General features: G+C 38.6%; 1 protein-coding gene across 13 annotated transcripts in view; it reads left to right on the top strand.

The window, feature by feature from the left end:
* Nucleotides 1-19,614, top strand: part of PPP4R1 (protein phosphatase 4 regulatory subunit 1) — a 68,088-nt gene that overhangs the window by 30,013 nt on the left and 18,461 nt on the right. For 11 of the 13 annotated variants that reach the window (XM_054816052.1, XM_054816055.1, XM_054816056.1 and 8 more), the window contains 7 exons: nucleotides 7,547-7,689; nucleotides 9,081-9,227; nucleotides 10,778-10,885; nucleotides 11,620-11,685; nucleotides 13,955-14,113; nucleotides 15,083-15,213; nucleotides 16,744-17,261. In XM_054816052.1, coding sequence (XP_054672027.1) covers nucleotides 7,547-7,689; nucleotides 9,081-9,227; nucleotides 10,778-10,885; nucleotides 11,620-11,685; nucleotides 13,955-14,113; nucleotides 15,083-15,213; nucleotides 16,744-17,261 — 1,272 coding nt within the window. The remainder of the gene's footprint in view (nucleotides 1-7,546; nucleotides 7,690-9,080; nucleotides 9,228-10,777; nucleotides 10,886-11,619; nucleotides 11,686-13,954; nucleotides 14,114-15,082; nucleotides 15,214-16,743; nucleotides 17,262-19,614) is intronic. The other 2 variants (XM_054816063.1, XM_054816057.1) reach the window with 1 other exon arrangement.

Here is a 19,614-nt window from a genome sequence, read left to right as displayed (position 1 = left end):
TAGTCTCTCTACTGCGTAGAATCAGTTGTGAATGAAGTTTGCAAACCAAAGTGATTTTAAAAGCAATTATTAGACTAATTGGTCATTAAGTTTTGAAGCTGTATAATCAGGCTTATGTGGATGTCCTCACAACCTTAATTACTTAATAGTGTGCTTATGTTAGTAAGAATATTTCAATTACTGCTGTTGGTCTAGAGAGAGATGCCACCAATACCTGTCAAGTAGCACATTACGGCATTTCATTTAACAAAATCTTCATTTGTAAGCAATATTAATGGGAATGCTAATATTTGCCTTTCCCAGCTGTCAAGAGCTCCGCCTGTGTTTTCACCCCTCCCACATCTTCATGTTTCAGGATTTTCCATACCTCTTCTCCCATCTCCTGCTACACTAAGAATTTTTCCTTTAATTGATATCATCCTCTCTTGTCTCTCTATGCATCTGATGGATGATTAATGGTGGCTTTACCCTCTCTCATTAGTCTGTATTGCTGACTGGCGGAGCGACAAGTGAAATGAAGTCCTCTTCTGGTTAGTTAAAGAATCTGACTACTGAAGCAGCACACACATCAGACACATCAGTCTTTCTGATGGACTCCTAAGCTAAAAGGGATGGACTCTGGTTACAGTATATTTTCACTTGTCTAGATTTTCTTTTGTCTTCAAAATGTACCAAAGTTGGAGGGACAGATGAAACAGGAAACTAGAGAAGTCAAAAGGGAAAATATGGATGACTAGAAGTTAAAAAAAAAAAGAGGGGAAGGGAAAGTTATATTTGGGAAAGGAGGACGTAGATAAAGTTTGAGTTGATAAACCTTAGAACTTATTTAAACTTTGTTTTTGATCATGCAAATGACGTTCAGTTTGAGAATAGACATTTATACAAATCCAGTACTATTGCCATGCCCTTCGCTGATTTGGCATCTTAGTATGCTGTGGACCTTATATTCAGGCTGAATACAGAAATGGGGATCTATACAGGGGAAGGGCATGAACGTATTTTCTGTGCTGCATGTTTCTCTCAAGCACATATAAATCAATATTCTCATTTGCCTTTCACAATTTTTAATAGATTTTTTAAATGCAAAGCTATGCACTTACACCTACTTCTTACTTGCAACCCTTCATAAGAACAAATATTAATATTATTAATATTTAGGTGTACTTAAAACATCCATAAAAATTGTCAGTTAAAGCAGCATTAACATAAGCAGTAGTTATTCTTCATATACACTTTTACAATACAAAAATCTTACAACCCCTCACAAATGTAGGGGAAATTGCTGCTTGTGTTCCAGAATGGTTATTTTTGGATAATGAAAGCTTTGTAGAATTTCTTCTAAATACTTTATGTTGCTACAGAATAAGCTATTGTGAAATAAACATAGTTGTGAGCTGGCTCTGGACGAATTACTTCATTTACAAATAACTGTCTTGGAGCAATTAGTTGGTATTATACTTTGCAGCTCTGCAGTAATCCCCACTTAAGTTCCAGTATACAGCTGACCATGGTGCCTTACTTCCTCATAGCTGAAGTGGAATAGAGAGCAAACTGTGAAGCCTCAGCAGGGATGAAATAAACATTACACATTTATATAAGAAAGTGAAGTGTATGTGCTAGGAATAGGTAGATGAGTATGTTGACACTTTGCTTACATGAGAGATACTGTCAAATTCTAGGGGAAATGTAAATGTTTTTTCATGGGTCAGGAAGGAACAGTTAATTACTCCTATGCTTTTGGAGTCAGTTTGGGATGTTGATTTAAATGGTGACTTGTGAAATAGCTAAAACTGAAGGGTGGTGTGTATCGGTCAAAGTCTGCACGTGTTCTGGAGATGTTGGTTGGAATATATTGCTGGTTTCACGTGGTCTGGAAATCGAGAAAGGTATAACTACCATTTTATTTTGGCAACGTCTTTTCAAAGTTATTTCACAAACAGAAGAAATGGAAGTCTGTTTTAACTTTCTTCTGTCATTCTTAGTTTTGCTTGATTTCTATAACTCCATTCAGTATAACTATGTATCTAGAGAATACACAAGACCTGATAGAATGCAATAAAGTGCTAATGAATGAGAAAAACAAGTATGAGTTCACTTCTGAGATCTGATTTTTTTGTATTAATGTTTCTTTTTAAATTTTTTTTTGTTTTGACAAGTTTCAGCTTTTTTCTAGTAGCCTGCTACTTTAAGGCATAGACTTCTGCCTTCAGGAGTTAGTTTGAAAAGAGTAGCATTTAAAAATACTTCCTCTGCCAAACAGAAAAATACTGTTCCAAGCAAATGTTATGGAGAACCTAATTGTACACAGTGATTTTTTCCAGAGTGCCTAAAATAGAAACTTTAAGTCTTGATGTGAACCAAAATTCTCCACCCAGATTTTGTTTATACTGTGTGAATGCCTGGTCCTTACTGTATTGTACAGTGCAAAAATGTACAGATATATTCCCCAGCTGGATGAGCTTATACTTTAAGAAGCTGCATGTAATAATTTTAACTGATACTACCATGCTCTGGTCACTGTGATGACCGGACAATAAATTTGTTTATAAAAAACAGAAGTTTAAACTGAAATGGCAGGCACTGACATGTATTGAAGCCTGCTGGAATTTGTATTTGGAGCTGCCACCTGGCTAAGCTAAAGACAAAGCTGAGGAGTGGATGAAGGGAATGAGAAAGTGCTGTATCTTTAGTGGAAGCTTTTGGCATTGTTGCTTGGGTCTTCAGGAAACAATGGAAAAAAAAAAAAGCTCTACTGTAACCCCATCAGACTGCAAGATTAGGCTCTATTCAGTACACACTGGAACATATGCTTCAGCATTTGGAAGAATTGAGCTCTTATCTAAATTCATAAGCTTAAGGTTCAGGTTCTTGCATAGCAGCAGTAATTGCCCAGAACAGCACAAATGCCTTTTTGATAGCGAATTATGGTGTTGCATTACACAGTCAGTTATGTACGCAGTACTGGTTGGTTTGAATTGACCTTACTAAGATTGCGGAGCCATGTTCTTAAAAGTTAGGGAATGTAAGAACTAAGGTGACTTTGCAGTTCTAATTCATTCCTGGGCATGAATTTTTCAAATCTTTAATTGCATAATCTCATCTGTCTGTGTTCCTCACAAAGCCAGAGCTCACTTAGTAGCTCAGGAAGAAGGGACCTCACTTCACGTGAGCAGCTAGCTCTTCAATATTGTCAGGCAGCGTAGCCACTCTCTTAAATGCTGCATAGTAGATGAACCTTGTTCTGAAGAAAAAAGGATCTTATGTTTTTGGTACTCATTGCTATCTATCTGAAGTGCTTCATAAAGAAATCTATGAATTCAATTTCACAGCAAACTTGGTCAATTTGAAGAAAGGGACTGTTGCTGTTACTTTACCAGTGCGTGGGCAAACTATAGAGGTTTCAAAGTCAAAACAGTCAGCCTATTTTGAGTGCTTAGTGTCTGAAGCTTTATACATAGCTCTTGATAATACAGAGCTCTTGTTGGCTTTGATTACAGCGGTGATATTTTTTCAGGAGTGAAGGCATAGAGTTTGGACTGCAATCATAGGAATAGTGTGCAATTACTCTGTGAAGAGTCTGGCTTGAGCATTTTGTACAGCTTCATGCTAGGCAAAGGAACGAATCGGGTTTCTCAGCATTTTCCTTCTTGCACTCTGTTGCGATGGTAATATTACAATAAGCAGTCCCAGCACCCTCTTTTACCATCACTTGCTTGCTTCCATCATCAGATAGCTCTGCTACTTGAGGGAAATATGTGATTGCTCAGGGAAACCAATCTAAGTGCCAGTTCTTGCTGTTTAATCATGCTGCTGTGGTGGGGCAACAGCTGTGTCAGCCAGATCAGTTCTTTGATATGGTTTGTTCTCTGGCTGCACAAACAGTTGCATTGGCATAATGGCAGCCACAAGTTTTGGGTTTGGGAGGGTGGGAACTGCCCAAAGCAAATTTGGAAACAATTTTAAAAGTACTGCTGCCAAAGATGCAGCCTCAGCCAAATTTACCTTCCTTGGTCACCCTCCCCTCTGCCCCCCTCCATAAATCATCTTCTATCTGCTGCAAGAAACAAAGCAGGAATCCAAAGTGGTGAGAACGAGTTCGTAGGGATAAGTATTGTGACATAAGCCTCTTGTGCCCTTAGATCATGTCCTGGGCATGTCTTGAAATAGCAACCTTATGGGAAAGGTGGCAGTAAGTCCCTCCAGTGCTGGTATTGGGCCCTGGTTCCAGTTTCTTGTCCAGCAAGTTCCAGTCTCCCTTCCCTCTAGTTGCTAGTCTTATCTCCTTGTTGCTCACCTCGCAGCTCTCCATTCTTCCTTGCCCAGCATCATGGTTCCTCATTCTGCTGTTTCCTATCTGCAGCCTTTTCAAAAGATTTGCTGTTGGGAGAGAGGCTGCGTATAGTCTGTCTGCAGTGACGATGGCTTTCTCCATTTCAAACGTGTTCAGCAAGGAAGAACTCTTCAATTTGTAGTTGCTGTGCTCTGTTGGCTGCTGGGCAGGTGCAAATGGAGGGTGTTTTCAAGGTCTTTTAGCTCACCCACCTTTGGGCAGTTTTGAAATAATGTTGAGATGTAAAAGGACTCCTTTCTCTGGCACATTTCAGGCCCCTCTTCTAGAAGTGAAGAAGCTAGGCCTTGTCAGATAAGAGGACCAGAATTCAACGTTGGAAGAAAACAGATGGTTTTGCCAACTTTAGTCTTGAAAACAGCCAATTTACTTTGATTGATTGCCCTGCCCCCCCTCCCCCCAACCTCATCCTAATGAAGAATTGCAGCTTATCCTGTCTTGTGTTCCAAGGACTGCTTTGGCAAATTTAAAAGGAAGCAAAATATGAGTTACTTTGATAGGAAATAAAAGGCAACTTTAATAGGAGGTGCTGCAAGCTCCCAATAGAAAGTTAGACTGAAATTAGAAATTTAGGATGGTAACTTTTTATTCTCTAACTACTTTATTTTTAGAAAAACTGCAAAAAGTAGTATTTCCTTTCTTTGTATTAATATGATATGTAGAATTTAGCTTTCAGAATTAACGATCTCATTAACTGTTACATTTGTCCTATTTACAGATGCTTATTTTGGTGAACTGCCATGTTTAGTGCTACAAATGTAGTGTTCACCTAACTAGACTTTAGCCTTTTGTTATCTGTTCATTTTTGTTAACTCAGGTCTGTTAAAACTTGCACAAAGTTTGAGTAGTTTTCTTCAGGATTTGACTTCATCAGTGCAAACTTCAGGATGTGTGTATTGCTTATGGAGTCCAACCTGTGCGTGTTTCAGAACATCTGAAGCTTAAATAAAAAGGCTTTTGTCCTGTGTGTTTCTCTTATGTTTTGGGAAGAGAAATGGAACGGGTTGGAAGACTTTTTTTCTTTGTCTTGAGCAGAAAACCTATTCAGTATTGATTTACCTGGGATTTCATTTTGTGTCTTGAAACTTTGTCAGCAATTCATAAACTTTACAGAGGATTTTGGTATGTTTTTCTATAGAAAAAGTAATTTAAGTCTATAGTCAAAGAAATTGAGTCCATAGGCATTTGATTACTTCATGTGCTATGACCTTTTCTGTTCTCATTGTCCTCAGTGAAGAAAAGACTGCACACAGCATGGTACTTGCTTTATCTTTGTTTTGTTTTATTCAGGCCTAAGTTATCACTTGTAACCAGTGTTCAAGAAAGCCAAGTGCCGCATGCATTGACCATGTTAAATACAAATGCAAGTTACATGCTTCTTCCTGCACTTGGGTCACAACAATCCCATGCAACGCTACAGGCTTGGGGAAGAGTGGCTGGAAAGGTGCCCAGAGGAAAAGGACCTGAGGGTGTTGGTGGGCAGCTGGCTGAATGAGTCGGCAGTGTGCTCAGGTGGCCAAGAAGGCCAACAGCATCCTGGCTTGTATCAGAAATAGTGTGGCCAGCAGGAGTAGGGAAGTGATCATCCTCCTATACTCAGCACTGGCGAGGCTGCACCTCAAATACTGTGTTCAGTTTTGGGCCTCTCACTATAAGAAAGACACTGAGGTGCTGGAACATGTCCAAAGAGCAGCAACAAAGCTGGTGAAAGCTCTGGAGAGCAAGTCTTCTGAGGAGTGGCTGAGGGAACTGGGGTTGTTTAGCCTGGAGAAAAGGAGGCTGAGGGGAGACCTTATTGCTCTCTACAACTACCTGAAAGGAGGTTGTAGCCAGGTGGGTGTTGGTCTCTGCTCCCAAATAACAAGTGATAGGACAAGAGGAAATGGCCTCAAGTTGTGCCAGGGGAGGTTTAGACTGGATGTTAAGAAAAATTTCTTCACTGAAAGGGTTATCAAGCATTGGAACAGGCTGCCCAGGGAAGTGGTTGAGTCACCATCTCTGGAGGTACTTAAAAGAGGTGTAGATGTGGTGCTTGGGGACATGGTTTAGTGGTGGACTTGGCAGTATTAGGTTAACAGTTGGGCTTGATCTTAAAGGTCTTTTCCAACCTAAACAATTCTGTGATTTTTAATGTATCATGTTAATTCCAAGGAAGATGGTTCTGGTCATACCATTAAGTTTTACCTGAACAATTCATAGGTAAAAATTTAGTAAGGCATGCGTGTCCTGTGAACAGTAGACACCTTATTTAAAATATTGTAAATCAAATTACTGTAACTTGAGAGTAATTGATGAGTTTTCTTTATGTGTAATCAATTCTCTAATGGTAACTACAAATGTCAGCAAATTCTGAAAGGACAGAAATACTTAGTACTTTGTTCTGAAATGATTTTTTTTTCCTGTGGACAAGTGGACTATCAGGCATGTGATAACGACCTACTTCTTAAGTAGAAGCTGTTTTTTAAATAGTTGGAATTAAATCCATACTTGTATTTCTTTTTTCTACTCTTCTCATCCCCTAAATAGATGTGCGTGTTCTGTGGGGATTAGGATTCATTCAAGCAGTGCACCTTTTCCTGAATTTAAAAAGTGAATGAAATATTTTTTAAATAGTCACCAACTTTGATGAAAAACATATCTGAAAGGTTTAACGGAAGCAACTGGAAAGATACAAGACCTTTTCCATCTAATAAAAATATCAGTAGCCTTAAAAAACAAAGAATGAAAAAGAGCATCTGTGATTATGGCTGCTTGCCCTGCTCAGTGGGATCTTTCCAATGTGAGAGGCTGTGGCCAGGAGTCCCCCTCAGTTTGCTGCTTCTCATAGAGGTATCAATTTTGGGTTAACATTCTGCTTAGCAGGTTTCTTTGAAGTAGGTGATGCTCGTACGGAGTTCAGACAGATTCTGATACTCAGAATGTTTGTTGCCTTGCTCTCTTATACCTCTTCTTGTTTGGTGTGGGTTTTTTTTAACTGAGAAATGTGGGACCTGTCTCTTTAGTAGTTTATCAGTACAGAGTATAGTTGTACCTTGTTTTGCAAAAAGATGGTGCTTGTCAAAATGAAGCTTGACATAAAAACGCTGACATGAACACTTGAGAACATACTTTGTATGTACAGGACTGTAAAAAGCTTATTCTGGCAGTATGCTTGTAAACATTTATTGTGCTTTTTTGGTTTTATTTTGACCCTGACAGAGCCAACAGTGCGGGCAGAACTGATGGAACAGGTGCCTCATATTGCTATGTTCTGTCAAGAAAACAGACCTTCCATTCCATATGCTTTTTCCAAATACTTACTGCCTATTGTGGTACGATACCTCGCAGACCAGAATAACCAGGTAAGTATCTTTTACAAACAGTTTATTACCTAGTTGAACATACCTGGTGTGATGCTAAATTTAAATAATTTAGCATCATAGAAATGTGTAGTATTTCAGGGTAAAAAAAATTTTGAATGGACATGAAATACGTGGTGCTCCGAACTTAAATCAAAGAAAACTTCCAATGTTTTTTCATCTAATGTGGTCTGTTCTGATTTGGGGCCTTTTATCTGGTATTGTATTCTTATGGACAAAATCAAACAGTCATTTTGATGTAAGCTTACGTAATTTAAATTTTGGCAAAAAGGACCAGTAGTCATGAAAAACTGACTTCTTCGTATAATTCAATTATTTAACACCATTATGTACCTTCTTGACCAGTTATTTGTATATCGATCCAATAAAGCTTTTGGATTGAACTTGTGTGGTTTGTTCCTCTGCATGTATGAGTTAATGTGCCTAAAGCTGTCTTTAGGCTTCTCAGTATCATTTCAGACCAGACTAATCCTAGGTTATACAATATTGTAAGTGTTGTAGACCTCCGAGTTTGTCACTTATTTCCTTGCCATTTCCAGATTTTTCCATAATTAAAAATAGGTACCCAAACCTGCTTTTCTTAGTAGTTGCTTTGCTAATTCATATATAATACCACAACCATACTTCTGCTTGATATTCTCTTGCTAGCAGATTCAGCAATTCTTTCTATCGTCTTAACCTCTTCTGATACTCCATAGTTCATTTGGCTGGTTTGCTCCGAAACGAAGATCTGAAAGGTGTTTTCAAAATTGCTACATTACAGTATATAGTCTCTTGCTGTATGTAATGTTTTCTGATGAAATTACTTTTTTTGAGAGGCAGGGTTAGCCATGTACGAAGTCAATTGTTAATGGTTATCTTATTTTTGTACAGCCCCCGTTTTTTTTTAGATGGAACTAAGCAAAATTGTGTCTCAGAATTTAAGATACATTTGAAATAAACACAGTTATTCATTCTCTGCCAAACTTCTTAATCTAAGAAAAAGAAGATTGGTTTAATAAAAATCACATTCCTTTGAACTTTGTTACTCCCAATTAGTTGTGCTGCTTTTCTTTATGTAAAGCATGAGCTTTGCCATGACTACTTTTTTTGACATCTCTGTCTTGTGTTTTGGGAAGTATGTAGGTGGCCACTTTTATAATAGCTTTGCCATAGTTTACAACATGTAGGTGTTCTTGAGTTCAGACACGAAGCGTTTGCAAAAGTGCTTTTGGAGCACTTTGTCCTCTCTCTGAGTGCAGTTAGTATAGGGGTTTGGCAGTATATGTGTCCTGTATTTTGGAAGCTGTACCTATATCTAAGCAAACAAATCCATCCCCGCCCCCCTGCTCTCTTTTGAATTCCTTGGTTTAATTTTTGTCTTTTTATGATAGGTAAGAAAAACAAGCCAGGCTGCACTGTTAGTTCTGTTGGAGCAAGAACTTGTAGAGAGATATGATGTGGAGACCAAAGTATGCCCTGTTCTGATAGATCTGACAGCTCCAGACAGCAATGATGATGTGAAGACGGAAGCCGTGGCTGTAAGTAACATAGATACCAAATCATACAGTATAGAGTTTGTTTGAATGCTTGATATTGCAGTGATAGAAATGTGTTTCAAAGTTGCACAGCCATGTGGTATTAAAGACAAAAATTATATACCTATTCATAACTACTCTGTAACTTTTTCCATGCTGTGTTACACTCAAGTCAAGGTTAGATTTAAATTCAATAGCCTATGTATGCTGTAAAGAAAAACGCAGCTGGACAAGACAGCACAGGAGATTAATTTTATTGACTCCTAAAGCATCAGCTATTATTATTTTTTTAGGTTTTCTCAGGTTGGTTTGTTTTATGAAAGTTTAAAATGCATATGTGGAAAATTTCCATCAGTGCCATATCTTAAGTGCTTGACTTCTGTTGGTCTTTGTATGTCTGTTCTCTTTATTGCTTTTATTTTGTCCTATTGGACAAAATAATAAGCATCTGAGTTGTAACTTATGGTTGGTTGGTGGTTTTCTTTTTTTGCATTAAACACAACCTTAATAATTAAAAATTATTATGTGTCGAATTAAAATAGTAAGCAAAGTAATAATTTGTAAAGGAGAAATGGCAGATGATGTATGCCCTTATGTTTCGCTTGAATTTTTGTAATTTATGTTGATGGTTTTTTGCTGGGTGATTTTTTTTTTTTTCTTCTTCCTTGAGAGGCCTCACTTAATTTACTTTTTAATGTGGCTGGACTCATAAACAATAAGCAGGCTGGGCACTACCGCATTTGGCACCAAATTGCTAGTACTTTCTTGAAGAAGCTTACAAATATAAGGGAGTAAAATTTGAAGCAGAATTGTTTTACCCATCTTCACTGTTTTGAAGATAATGAAACTTGACAAATGTTTCTGTAGCTCACTGACCCGCTAGGGGTTAGAAAAATAAAAATTTGTTATTATATAAACATGAATTCAAATAGTTCTACTGATGTGATTAGGAAAGTTAAACATAAAATTCTTTTACCTTCTATGAAAGTTTTACTAAAAAATCGGAATGAAGGAGCAGTTAGAGGGAAAAGCTATCACTTACTTTGGTATGATATGCTTTTTCAGTAATTTTATGTTAGGGAGTTGCATATGCGCAATATGGAGTGTTATAATTTATTTTTAAATTATACAGAAGTTGTAGAAGTCAGGTGTGTTGTCAATTTTCTGTTAATTGTAAATATATATATTTGTTAAGTATTGGAATAGCGAAAGAATCTTGTATCTTTTTCTATTTTTGTAAGTCTGGGTAAGATATGAGAGTAATTTCTGAGAGTTCAGTTATCTCTAGTTGGGGATTTGATTTAGTTTGAAAGAATAAGTGTTTTCTACAGCTGTGTTACATCATGACAGGGAGAGGGTAAAAAAAAAAAAAATCTTTTTGCAGAAGTGGCCAAACTTTTTCAATTCAAAATATGGATGTTTTCAATACTACTCGCAATTTTCAATACAATATATGCATCAGAATGAAAAGTAAATATAAAAAGCCTCTGCTTAACTGACATGGAATTGTGTGTTGTGCAAGCATCCCTGATTAATGTCTGTCTTACCATTAGATAATGTGCAAAATGGCCTCCATGGTGGGAAAGGACATCACGGAAAGACTTGTTCTTCCTAGGTTTTGTGAGATGTGCTGTGACTGCAGAATGTTTCATGTTCGTAAGGTATGACTTATCAGTATCTTGTCTGGATTATCTGTGAAAGGAGTGTCATGACCTTGGAACTTGCACTTGACTAAATGACTTTTTCCTGCTAGATCTCATTTGTGACATATAGAAGTGAAAGCTATGGGGTTTCTTTGTAGCTTGCACTTCCACAGATTTTTTTATATATGACACTGAGTTTTTTTTCCACAGTCGCTACCTTTTTTTATCAGAAACAGAGAATCTGCTTGTCCTTATGATTATGTAGATAGCCACGAAAATGTGAACCAACTGTAACTGATACAACATCAGCCACCTGAGCTCATATCTCTGTGTGGAGATGAGATTAAAAAGATGCTCATTAAGATGAAACAAATCAGTACTCCATCATGGTATTTAGGTGCTGAGGCTGTGTTTTGGTTTCACCCTGCCATTGCATGGCTTATTTTTTGTGGTAACTGCTTGTATTCTTTCATTTGACAGCACTTTGAATACATTTTATCTTCCTTCCCTTTCACTTAAGTTCTGGGGTGGTTCTTTTGTGATTGAAATGGCTGATTAAGCTTGAAATGAAGTAAACAATTTTTAGATTTCTTTTAAACCATGCGAGCTGATGGAATGGGGAAGTAGCTGATGCTTAGTTTGCACTGAACCTGTTTTTTTGGTTTTAAAAGCTGTTTATTTTTTTCCTTTGATTTTCTTTGCTGTATTAAAACTATGGTCTTAGTGGTTATTTCATGCATTTTGTCTGCAAGGTATGTGCAGCCAATTTTGGAGATATCTGCAGTGTGGTTGGGCAGCAAGCCACTGAAGAAATGCTGGTAAGCCATTTCTTAAAGGATTTTTCATTTTAATACAAGTCAGTAGTGGAGCTGAACAAGGTACAGAAGAAGGGCAGCTAAAATGATTAGGCAGCTACTATATTCCTTTAGTAAGGAGAGACTAAAAAAGCTGTGACTCTCTAGTTTTGCTGACATAAAGGTCAATCATAACCTTAAAAAATCTTGAAGATGGTTACTATGAATAAAGAACTCTTACTTGCCAAGTCACCCAGTCTAGAGCTAAGGGGTACTTAATTCTAGAGCTGGGAGAAGGGTTTAAACTAGAATGAAGAAAATACATCAAGCTGTGGAGGCAGAGAGTATTTGCAAGTTCAAAAATACATTAGGCAAGAAGTAGGCAGGATGTCTTTTTAATGTCCATAAATGCAATAAGAGATTGCAGATACAGGAGGAGCAAAGAGGCATATAGACTGCTAGAAATGTTGAGGCTTATGTGGTCTCTTTTAAACAGCATCACTTAATGCTGCTGTTCATTGATTTAATAATTTAAAGTCAGTTTTTCCTGACTCTAGGAAAGCCTCGCAGCCTTCCTGGGAAGGGGGGAAAGAAAAAGAAAGGCAGAGAAAATAAATGAATTTGAGCAATAACAAATTCAAAAGGGAAGACATACAAATTCAAAATGGAAAAGGAGGGAACTGGATGGAGCAGTGAGCAGAAGATCCTTAATGGCGCCCCCCATTCCCCTGACGGGTCCAAGGAGCTGGTGGATATTGCTAGGCTTGGAGATGTGATAGGGCTAGGGAGCTGAAATCAGCCTGACGGTCGTTGGGATCCTTCACGGTTTATCCTCTTGGGGATGTGGACAGTGATCTTGTTGAGGACCAGAGGAGGTTGATGAGTCAGTGCCATGAATTAGTGACAGACTTGTACGGAAAGAGTGTAAATGCAGGTATGACTTCAAGAGGCTCTGCAGCCTTTTGCAGATGTGGTATCTGGACAGGTAGGCTTAGTGTGACCCTCAGGGCTTTTCTTACTTTCTTACAGCATTTGCTGCATTTTTACCCAAGTACTGTGTGATTCAAGCCATTTGATAATGAAGTATTGTTGTGCAGATTTACATCACATATGTTTCTTGATTGGGGATGTAAATTGATTTCTCTCACACAAATGCCCTTGTAGTGATACATGTAATGAATTTGGATTAAAACTTTGTGGAGGGAGCAATTAGACTATGAAATAAAAAAAAGTGGTGGTTATTTTATGTCAAAGCAGTAACGTGATCGGAGGGTTGGGGATCTCTTTTGGTAACAGAACATGCTGGTTTTGCTCTTTTTTTTTTTTTTTTTTTTTTAAAAGGGCATTTTCTAACATAAATGCTTTTATTAATCGGAAGCAAAGTCCAGGAAACTTTGCTGATGAAAGCAGGAACAGCTGAACATCAATAACTGAGAAAAGAGCTGTCACAACAGTCATGGTATTACTTGCATCTTACCACTCTGCCTGTTGCAAGTGAAGGCAGCCATGTGAATGACCTGTGTGTCTCTGCCTCATCTGCACTCTGTCCACCGTTTCATCCTTACTGTTATTGTTTCCAAAAAAACTCAAGCACCTGAGCAACTTCAAAATACTTCAGTTTTATTAGTAAAACCATTGCTCTGTTCAAACCTGTTTTCTTTTGCACCAAATGCAGTGTTTCTCTCATTTCCCTATTCCTCAATGTAGTTCAGGTCCTGCTTTGTAGGGTAGGTAGTGACAGAGGTTGGTAAATCTAACAATGAGAAGTTTAGGTGGAAAAGAAAGGTTTTCTTTCTGAAGATGCTCTTCCTTTGCATTTCAGTGAGAATCTTAGAAAAATCTGAAGTGGTCTCTGATAGGTAAAATGTTAATGCACCAGTATTCTTTATGTTTTTGTTCCTTTCAATGTTACCTGCTTTAAAAGAATGGCGTAGAGATGTTTTGCCTTATGATAGGTTTTCTGGGCTTGGGCATAATTTTGGAGTTGGGCGTTTTGGTTTTGGGTTATTTTTATATATATATATATAAAAAACAGGTTAGAAAGTTAGTACTTTCTTGCTATTCTTCAGATAGGTGAATTTTCCTTATCTGTATCCATAAGTAACATGAGAGCAACTGATTAGAAGGGTCGTGCTACTGAATGTGTGTTCTTTGTCTTGCAAGTGTTAAACTAATGCATCTGAGTATGAAGGCAGAGAACCAGATGAAGGAAATGAATGTGAAAAAAAGAACTTGCTTTGAAACAAGTACTGCCTGTTCAGACTTGCAAACTTACTCACTATGTTCCTAACAGCTACCGAGGTTTTTCCAGCTCTGCTCTGATAATGTGTGGGGAGTTAGGAAAGCCTGTGCTGAATGCTTCATGGCAGTTTCTTGTGCAACATCACAGGAAGTCCGGAGGACAAAATTGTCAACCCTTTTTATTAATTTGATTAGTGATCCTTCACGATGGGTAAGAATTGTGTTTTATTTCTTGAATAGCTGATATATTTAAAGGATTTTACTGTGATACTCCATATAGAACTTCTCCCCATAGGTGTGGATAACATAAATTGTTTCATGCACCTCAAGCAAAATTCTTCTTAAACTGCTGAGTTTGTCAATGCGCGTAGAGTCCCTCACATTTTCACTGCAGCATGTAAGAAAAACTGTCAGTGGGATAGCTTTTCTTAGCTATAGAACTGCCTGTGACTTAACATTGCTGAAAATCATTAACAAAACTGGAAAATTAGATGTGATTTATTTGTATTTCTCCAGGTTCCCTACCATCACCTCCTTTTGGGGGGAGGGGGTGGGGAGTGGTATTTGGTTTTGGGTTTGGTGGGTTTTTGCCTTTTTTGCGGGGGGGGGGGGGAGTTGGTTGGTTTTTTTTGTCTTTTGGTGGTGTGGGGATTTTTTGTCTTGAAGATCTACTCTTCAAACCTTGTTAAGTTTCTTATTGAGCATACTACTTCCAAGAGCCAAAAGTAGATCTTTTGCACAGGAGCATGAACTCTTGGATCCTTGAAAGTCATGCAAGTTTTAGCCCAGCAGAATTAATCAAATAATAAAAATGGAGGTAGATAATTATTGAGAAGGGAAGAATAAATAGTAGGAGAAAGGAGGAGCAAACAAACACCACAGCCAAATAGGAAAGGGAAAGAAATGCAGAGCTTATCATCAGTTGAACTTATCGTAGTGAAATGTCTGTTTGCTGCACATAATCTTTTCAAGTTGTTAAAATTCTCAACTGAGCTTTCAAATTTACCTGCTTCTACTATCTAAACAATTGTGATTTGTTTGGTTGTGAGGAATAGGCTTGTCAGCTTACTTACCTGTGATTTAATTGGGTTTTTTCCAATTTTTCCAGGCATTTATATTTTACAGGACAGCAAGATTATATATATAAATAATTTTTTTCACCTTGGACCCTTTCCACTAGGTCCGCCAAGCTGCTTTTCAGTCTCTGGGGCCTTTCATATCAACTTTTGCCAATCCATCTAGCAGTGGCCAGTACTTTAAAGAAGAAGATGGTAAAAACCCAGAAGACTGTGGTTCTGCACAGGAAAACAGGTAAAGAATTTGCCAAATCTACAAATTATATTTTCCTCCTTGTTTTTCTTCTGTATGAACTGCAAGCTAAGAAAAGTAGCTTTCCTGTATAAATTGAGTATTTATCTTGGTAAATGGAAAGATCTGGAACTTCTCATCTTAACTGAAAATTTTGGTAGTCTATTATTTACTAAAACTACATGACTACTCAGTAACTTAGGATACCTTAGGATATACTTTCTGTGGTGAAATGACTGACTTGATAGACAAGGGAGAGCAGTGGATATAGTCTACCTAGATTTCAGTAGGGCTTTTGACATGGTCTCCCATAAGATCCTTATAGAGAAGCTGATAAAGTGTGGGCTGAATGAGTAGACAGTGAGGTGGATTGGCAGCTGGCTGAATGGATGGGCCCAGAGGGTGCTGATCAGGGACACGTAATTGGAGGCCAATAACTGGTTGTGTACCTCGGGTCAATATTGAGTCCTGTTTAACATCTTCATTAATGATGTAGATAGTGGAGCAGGATGTACCCTCAGCAAGTTTGCTGATGACACAAAACTGGGAGGAGTGGCTGATGTGCCAGAGGGTCATGCTGCTGTCCAGAGGGACCTCAATAGGCTGGAGAAATGGGCTGGCAGGAACCTCGTGAAGTTCAACAAGGGCAAGTGCAAAGTCCTGCACCTGGGGAGGAACAACCCCTCCATGCACCAGTACATACTGGGGTCTGACCAGCTGGAAAGCAGCTTTGCGGAAAAGACCCTAAGGGTCCTGGTGGACACCAAGTTGACCATGAGCCAGCAACGTGCCCTTGCCACAAAGACCACCAATGATATCCTGGACTGCATTAGGAGGAGTGTTGTCGAGAGAGGTGATCCGGCCCCTCTGGTCTGTACTAGTGAGGCCAGAGCTGCAGTGCTGGGTCCAGTTCTGGGTTTCCCAGTACAAGACACATGGACGTAGTGGAGAGAGTCCAGGAATGGCCACAAAGATGATGGACTGGAGCATCTCTCCTATGAGGACAGGCTGGGAGAGGTGGGACTCTGTGAGAAGAGAAGGCTCAGGGGGATCTCATCGATGTGTGTAAATACCTGAAGGGAGGGTAGAAAGAGGACAGAGCCAGGCTCTTTCCATTGGTGTCCAGTGACAGGACCAGAGGCAATGGGCACAACCTGAAACACAGGAGGTTCCCTCTGAACATCGGGAAGCACTTTTTTTTTTACTGTGAGGATGACTGAGCTCTACACAGGTTGTCCAGGGAGGTTATGGAGTCTTCAATCTTGGGAGATATTCAAAAGCTGTCTAGATATGGTGCTGGGCAACTATCTCTAGGTTGCCGTGCTTGAGCCAGGAGGATTAGCCCAGATGACCTCCAGAGATCCTTTCCAACCTCAACCATTCTGTGATTCTAGCGATTTATTTTGCTATGCTACAAGTAAATCTAGTATGATAAATAGCAAGCTGATAGCATGCATGTGAATTTTCAAGAGCATCTGTTCGCAACAAGTATATTTTGGTTTTTAAATGTTCATTTGCTTTGGCACTCAACAGTGAACAAGTCAGGACTGCAGAAGATGTCACAACAGAGGACGAGCACAACAGGACAGAGGATCTGTCTTCACATGTTGATAATGACGATTTTGCAACAAAACTTGAAAATACCATGGAAGATCAAAATACAGTGTCAAATAACTCCCAGAGAGCAAATGATTTCCAGACTGAGTCATCTTTCCATTGCACTTTGTCTTCAGAATCTTGTGGGGAAATGTCTGATGAGAACGAGCGAAGTTCTCATTGCTGTACAGCAGGTCTGCGGGAGGCTGGGCTGAATTCACAGGAAACCTCTCTTTCAGAGCAGGAATTGTACAACTCTTTCCATTTCTGGAGGACTCCACTTCCTGAAATAGATATTGACTTCGAGCTTCAGCAGACTTCCGAGATAATACTCGATAGAGAAATTCAGGAACTCACTATGCCAGTGTCTCCAAACATTCCTATGGCAACAAGGAAAGAATTGGAAGAAATGATAGAAAACTTGGAACCCCATATAGATGATCCAGATGTTAAAGGTATAGTAAAGATTCTGAAGCATTTTTATTGTTTGGAGATATGCATATGTTGCTTTAGCAGTTTGGGCTTTAACCTTTCGGTTGTTTTAAAGTCAGAGTACTACTCTCTCCTGGTCCTCAAAGAGATTGTATCTATTTTGATGTAATTGTGAAAATCGATGATGAACTAAAAGGGAACTTGTATTTGTTAAAGGTAGTATGATTCCTTCCATAAACTGAATACACATACAGTTAGCAGTATAAACTTCTGACCACCTGTTTTAGCAGTATAATCAAATAAATAGTTCAATGGCATAAGCTGTTGATCGGGAAATTAACTTGTAATTAGTGTACATGGCAAGATAAGAAGGCAGATTACGATTATTTTATTAAATATTGAAGTGTGATAAATGGTTTTCACTTTATGGATTACACTTTTTATTTTTAATGAATTAAACTTCTCCTGAATGAGACCTCTCTGCAAGTTCTTTATTATTGCAGTCTCATGTTGTCGGCTTAAGTGTGCCAAGTTGGTTGGGTCAAATTGAGAATTGATCCAAACTGAATTCTTGAAGTGAATGCATATCCTCCATTTTAAAGGCTCTTGAAGGATGGAGAAGGGTTTCATAAGTATGACCAGCTGGTGGAGCAGCACCTCAGAGATACCTCCTGGGCTAGAATGACATGGCTATTTCACACATACCTACTGGAGATACGTTTCTCTTGGTATTCGTATGCTGAATAAATTCTAAAGCACATCAAGCTTGAGTGTCACAGTCAGAAAGTCCAGAGGTACCACTAAGGAAGAAGCCATGTCATTCTGGAGCTGAAGAATCCCTAGGGGAAATCATGTCTCTACGAGGATAAGTAGGAAGGAAAAAGAGGGCCAAGTTGGGAGTGAGAAAAGCATTTTAGAATAAACTGATACTGCTTTCAACTTCTTGTCGTTGTTAGTAGGTTGATATGCTAATAACTTTTCTTAAATCCATTTTGGGCTGCTTCTATTTAATCTATTGTGAAGTCAGCAGATAAAACTTTGTTGCTCTAAGAGTGCTTTGGGTGCTCTCTGTCTATGGAAAGAGATAAGAAAAAAATTTCAGCCTTGCTAATGATTTCAGTCTTCACATAACACATCTCTGAAGCCCACTGTTAAAACTTGCACTGCTATTTAGGTTTGTTTTATAAAACCTTGTTCTGTTCAGTTACAGAACATATCTTAAACACTTTTAAGGAGGATTTATTTGTATTTGTACATTCAGAATTGTCCTGTGTGACAAGGTTGTTTGTGTGTATTTGTGTCTTGTTTCAGAGCAGATATTTTTTTTTGGTAGCTGTCTCGACTGGGTGTCAACAGGTTTTCTGTGCACTTGTTGACTTCCACTTGTGCATTACAGTAGAAGAAAACTGTTACTGGGGTTGTCAACACCATGGGTTCCCTGTGGCCACAAGTTAGGAAAGATTTGAATTAGGGTTACCACTGCCATTTTTTCTAATTTGAGGTGGGGGTAGGTGATCTTAATTACTTGGTCACCTTTGTATTCCATTCAGTACCCCTGACTTGGTTAAGGCTGTGTAGTGAAGCCCCATGGAACACACCTTCTAAACCTTGTACTCTTCTATTTTTTTTTTCCTCTTGCCTGTACTCCCATTATTTGATCTAAAGACTTCAAACATGCCTGTTTTGATTTGGTAATGTTGCTGTTTTAATTTTATACAAAGTACATTGAGGCATAAGGAAATTGAGACCAAAACTGATAGAATAGTATTAATTTTGCACGCTTGTCTCAAACACTAAAGCACGCATAAAGATCTAGGTATGCAGAATTTAGTCTGAGTAGCTGACTTAATGCCTATATTTTGGACCTTACACTCCATAAATTGTGACAACAGGGAGATAAACTCCCTTTGGGGATGATCCAGAAAATTGGAGCCCTGACTGCCTCTTTTCTCATGGCAATACCAGGGATAATGCTTCCATCTTCACCATCTAAAACTGCTGTTGCAAACTGATGGTATAAATATTCATTCCAAAGGTGGTCTTCACATATTATTTTCATAGAAATTTGACAAAACTTAATTTCACAGATATTTTTGTCTCTAGTATGCAGGGCTTATGAGTGTTTGCTAAACAGCCCTGGTCCCAAGTGGTGCTTAGGTTTCTTTTTCTACCCTCCCCTTCCCCATCCCCCTGTCCACAGGACTAGCCGTTATGTTTTTGAGAGTCTTGTACTGCGAGTGGGCTAGTTCTTGACAGCAAGCTAGGAATTACTGTGGGTTTTTTCCTCTCTCTCTCTCTCTCCCCCCCCCCCCCCCCCCTTGTGACCTTTTTCTTGCACTTTTCTTCATTGGTTTGCTGTCACCCAAGTCCTGGATT

Source organism: Grus americana, chromosome 2, assembly GCF_028858705.1.
Source record: "Grus americana isolate bGruAme1 chromosome 2, bGruAme1.mat, whole genome shotgun sequence".
In the NCBI taxonomy this organism is placed as follows: Eukaryota; Metazoa; Chordata; class Aves; order Gruiformes; family Gruidae; genus Grus; species Grus americana.
Note: the sequence above shows the minus strand (reverse complement) of the source record. Positions and strands in the feature narration are given on the sequence as shown.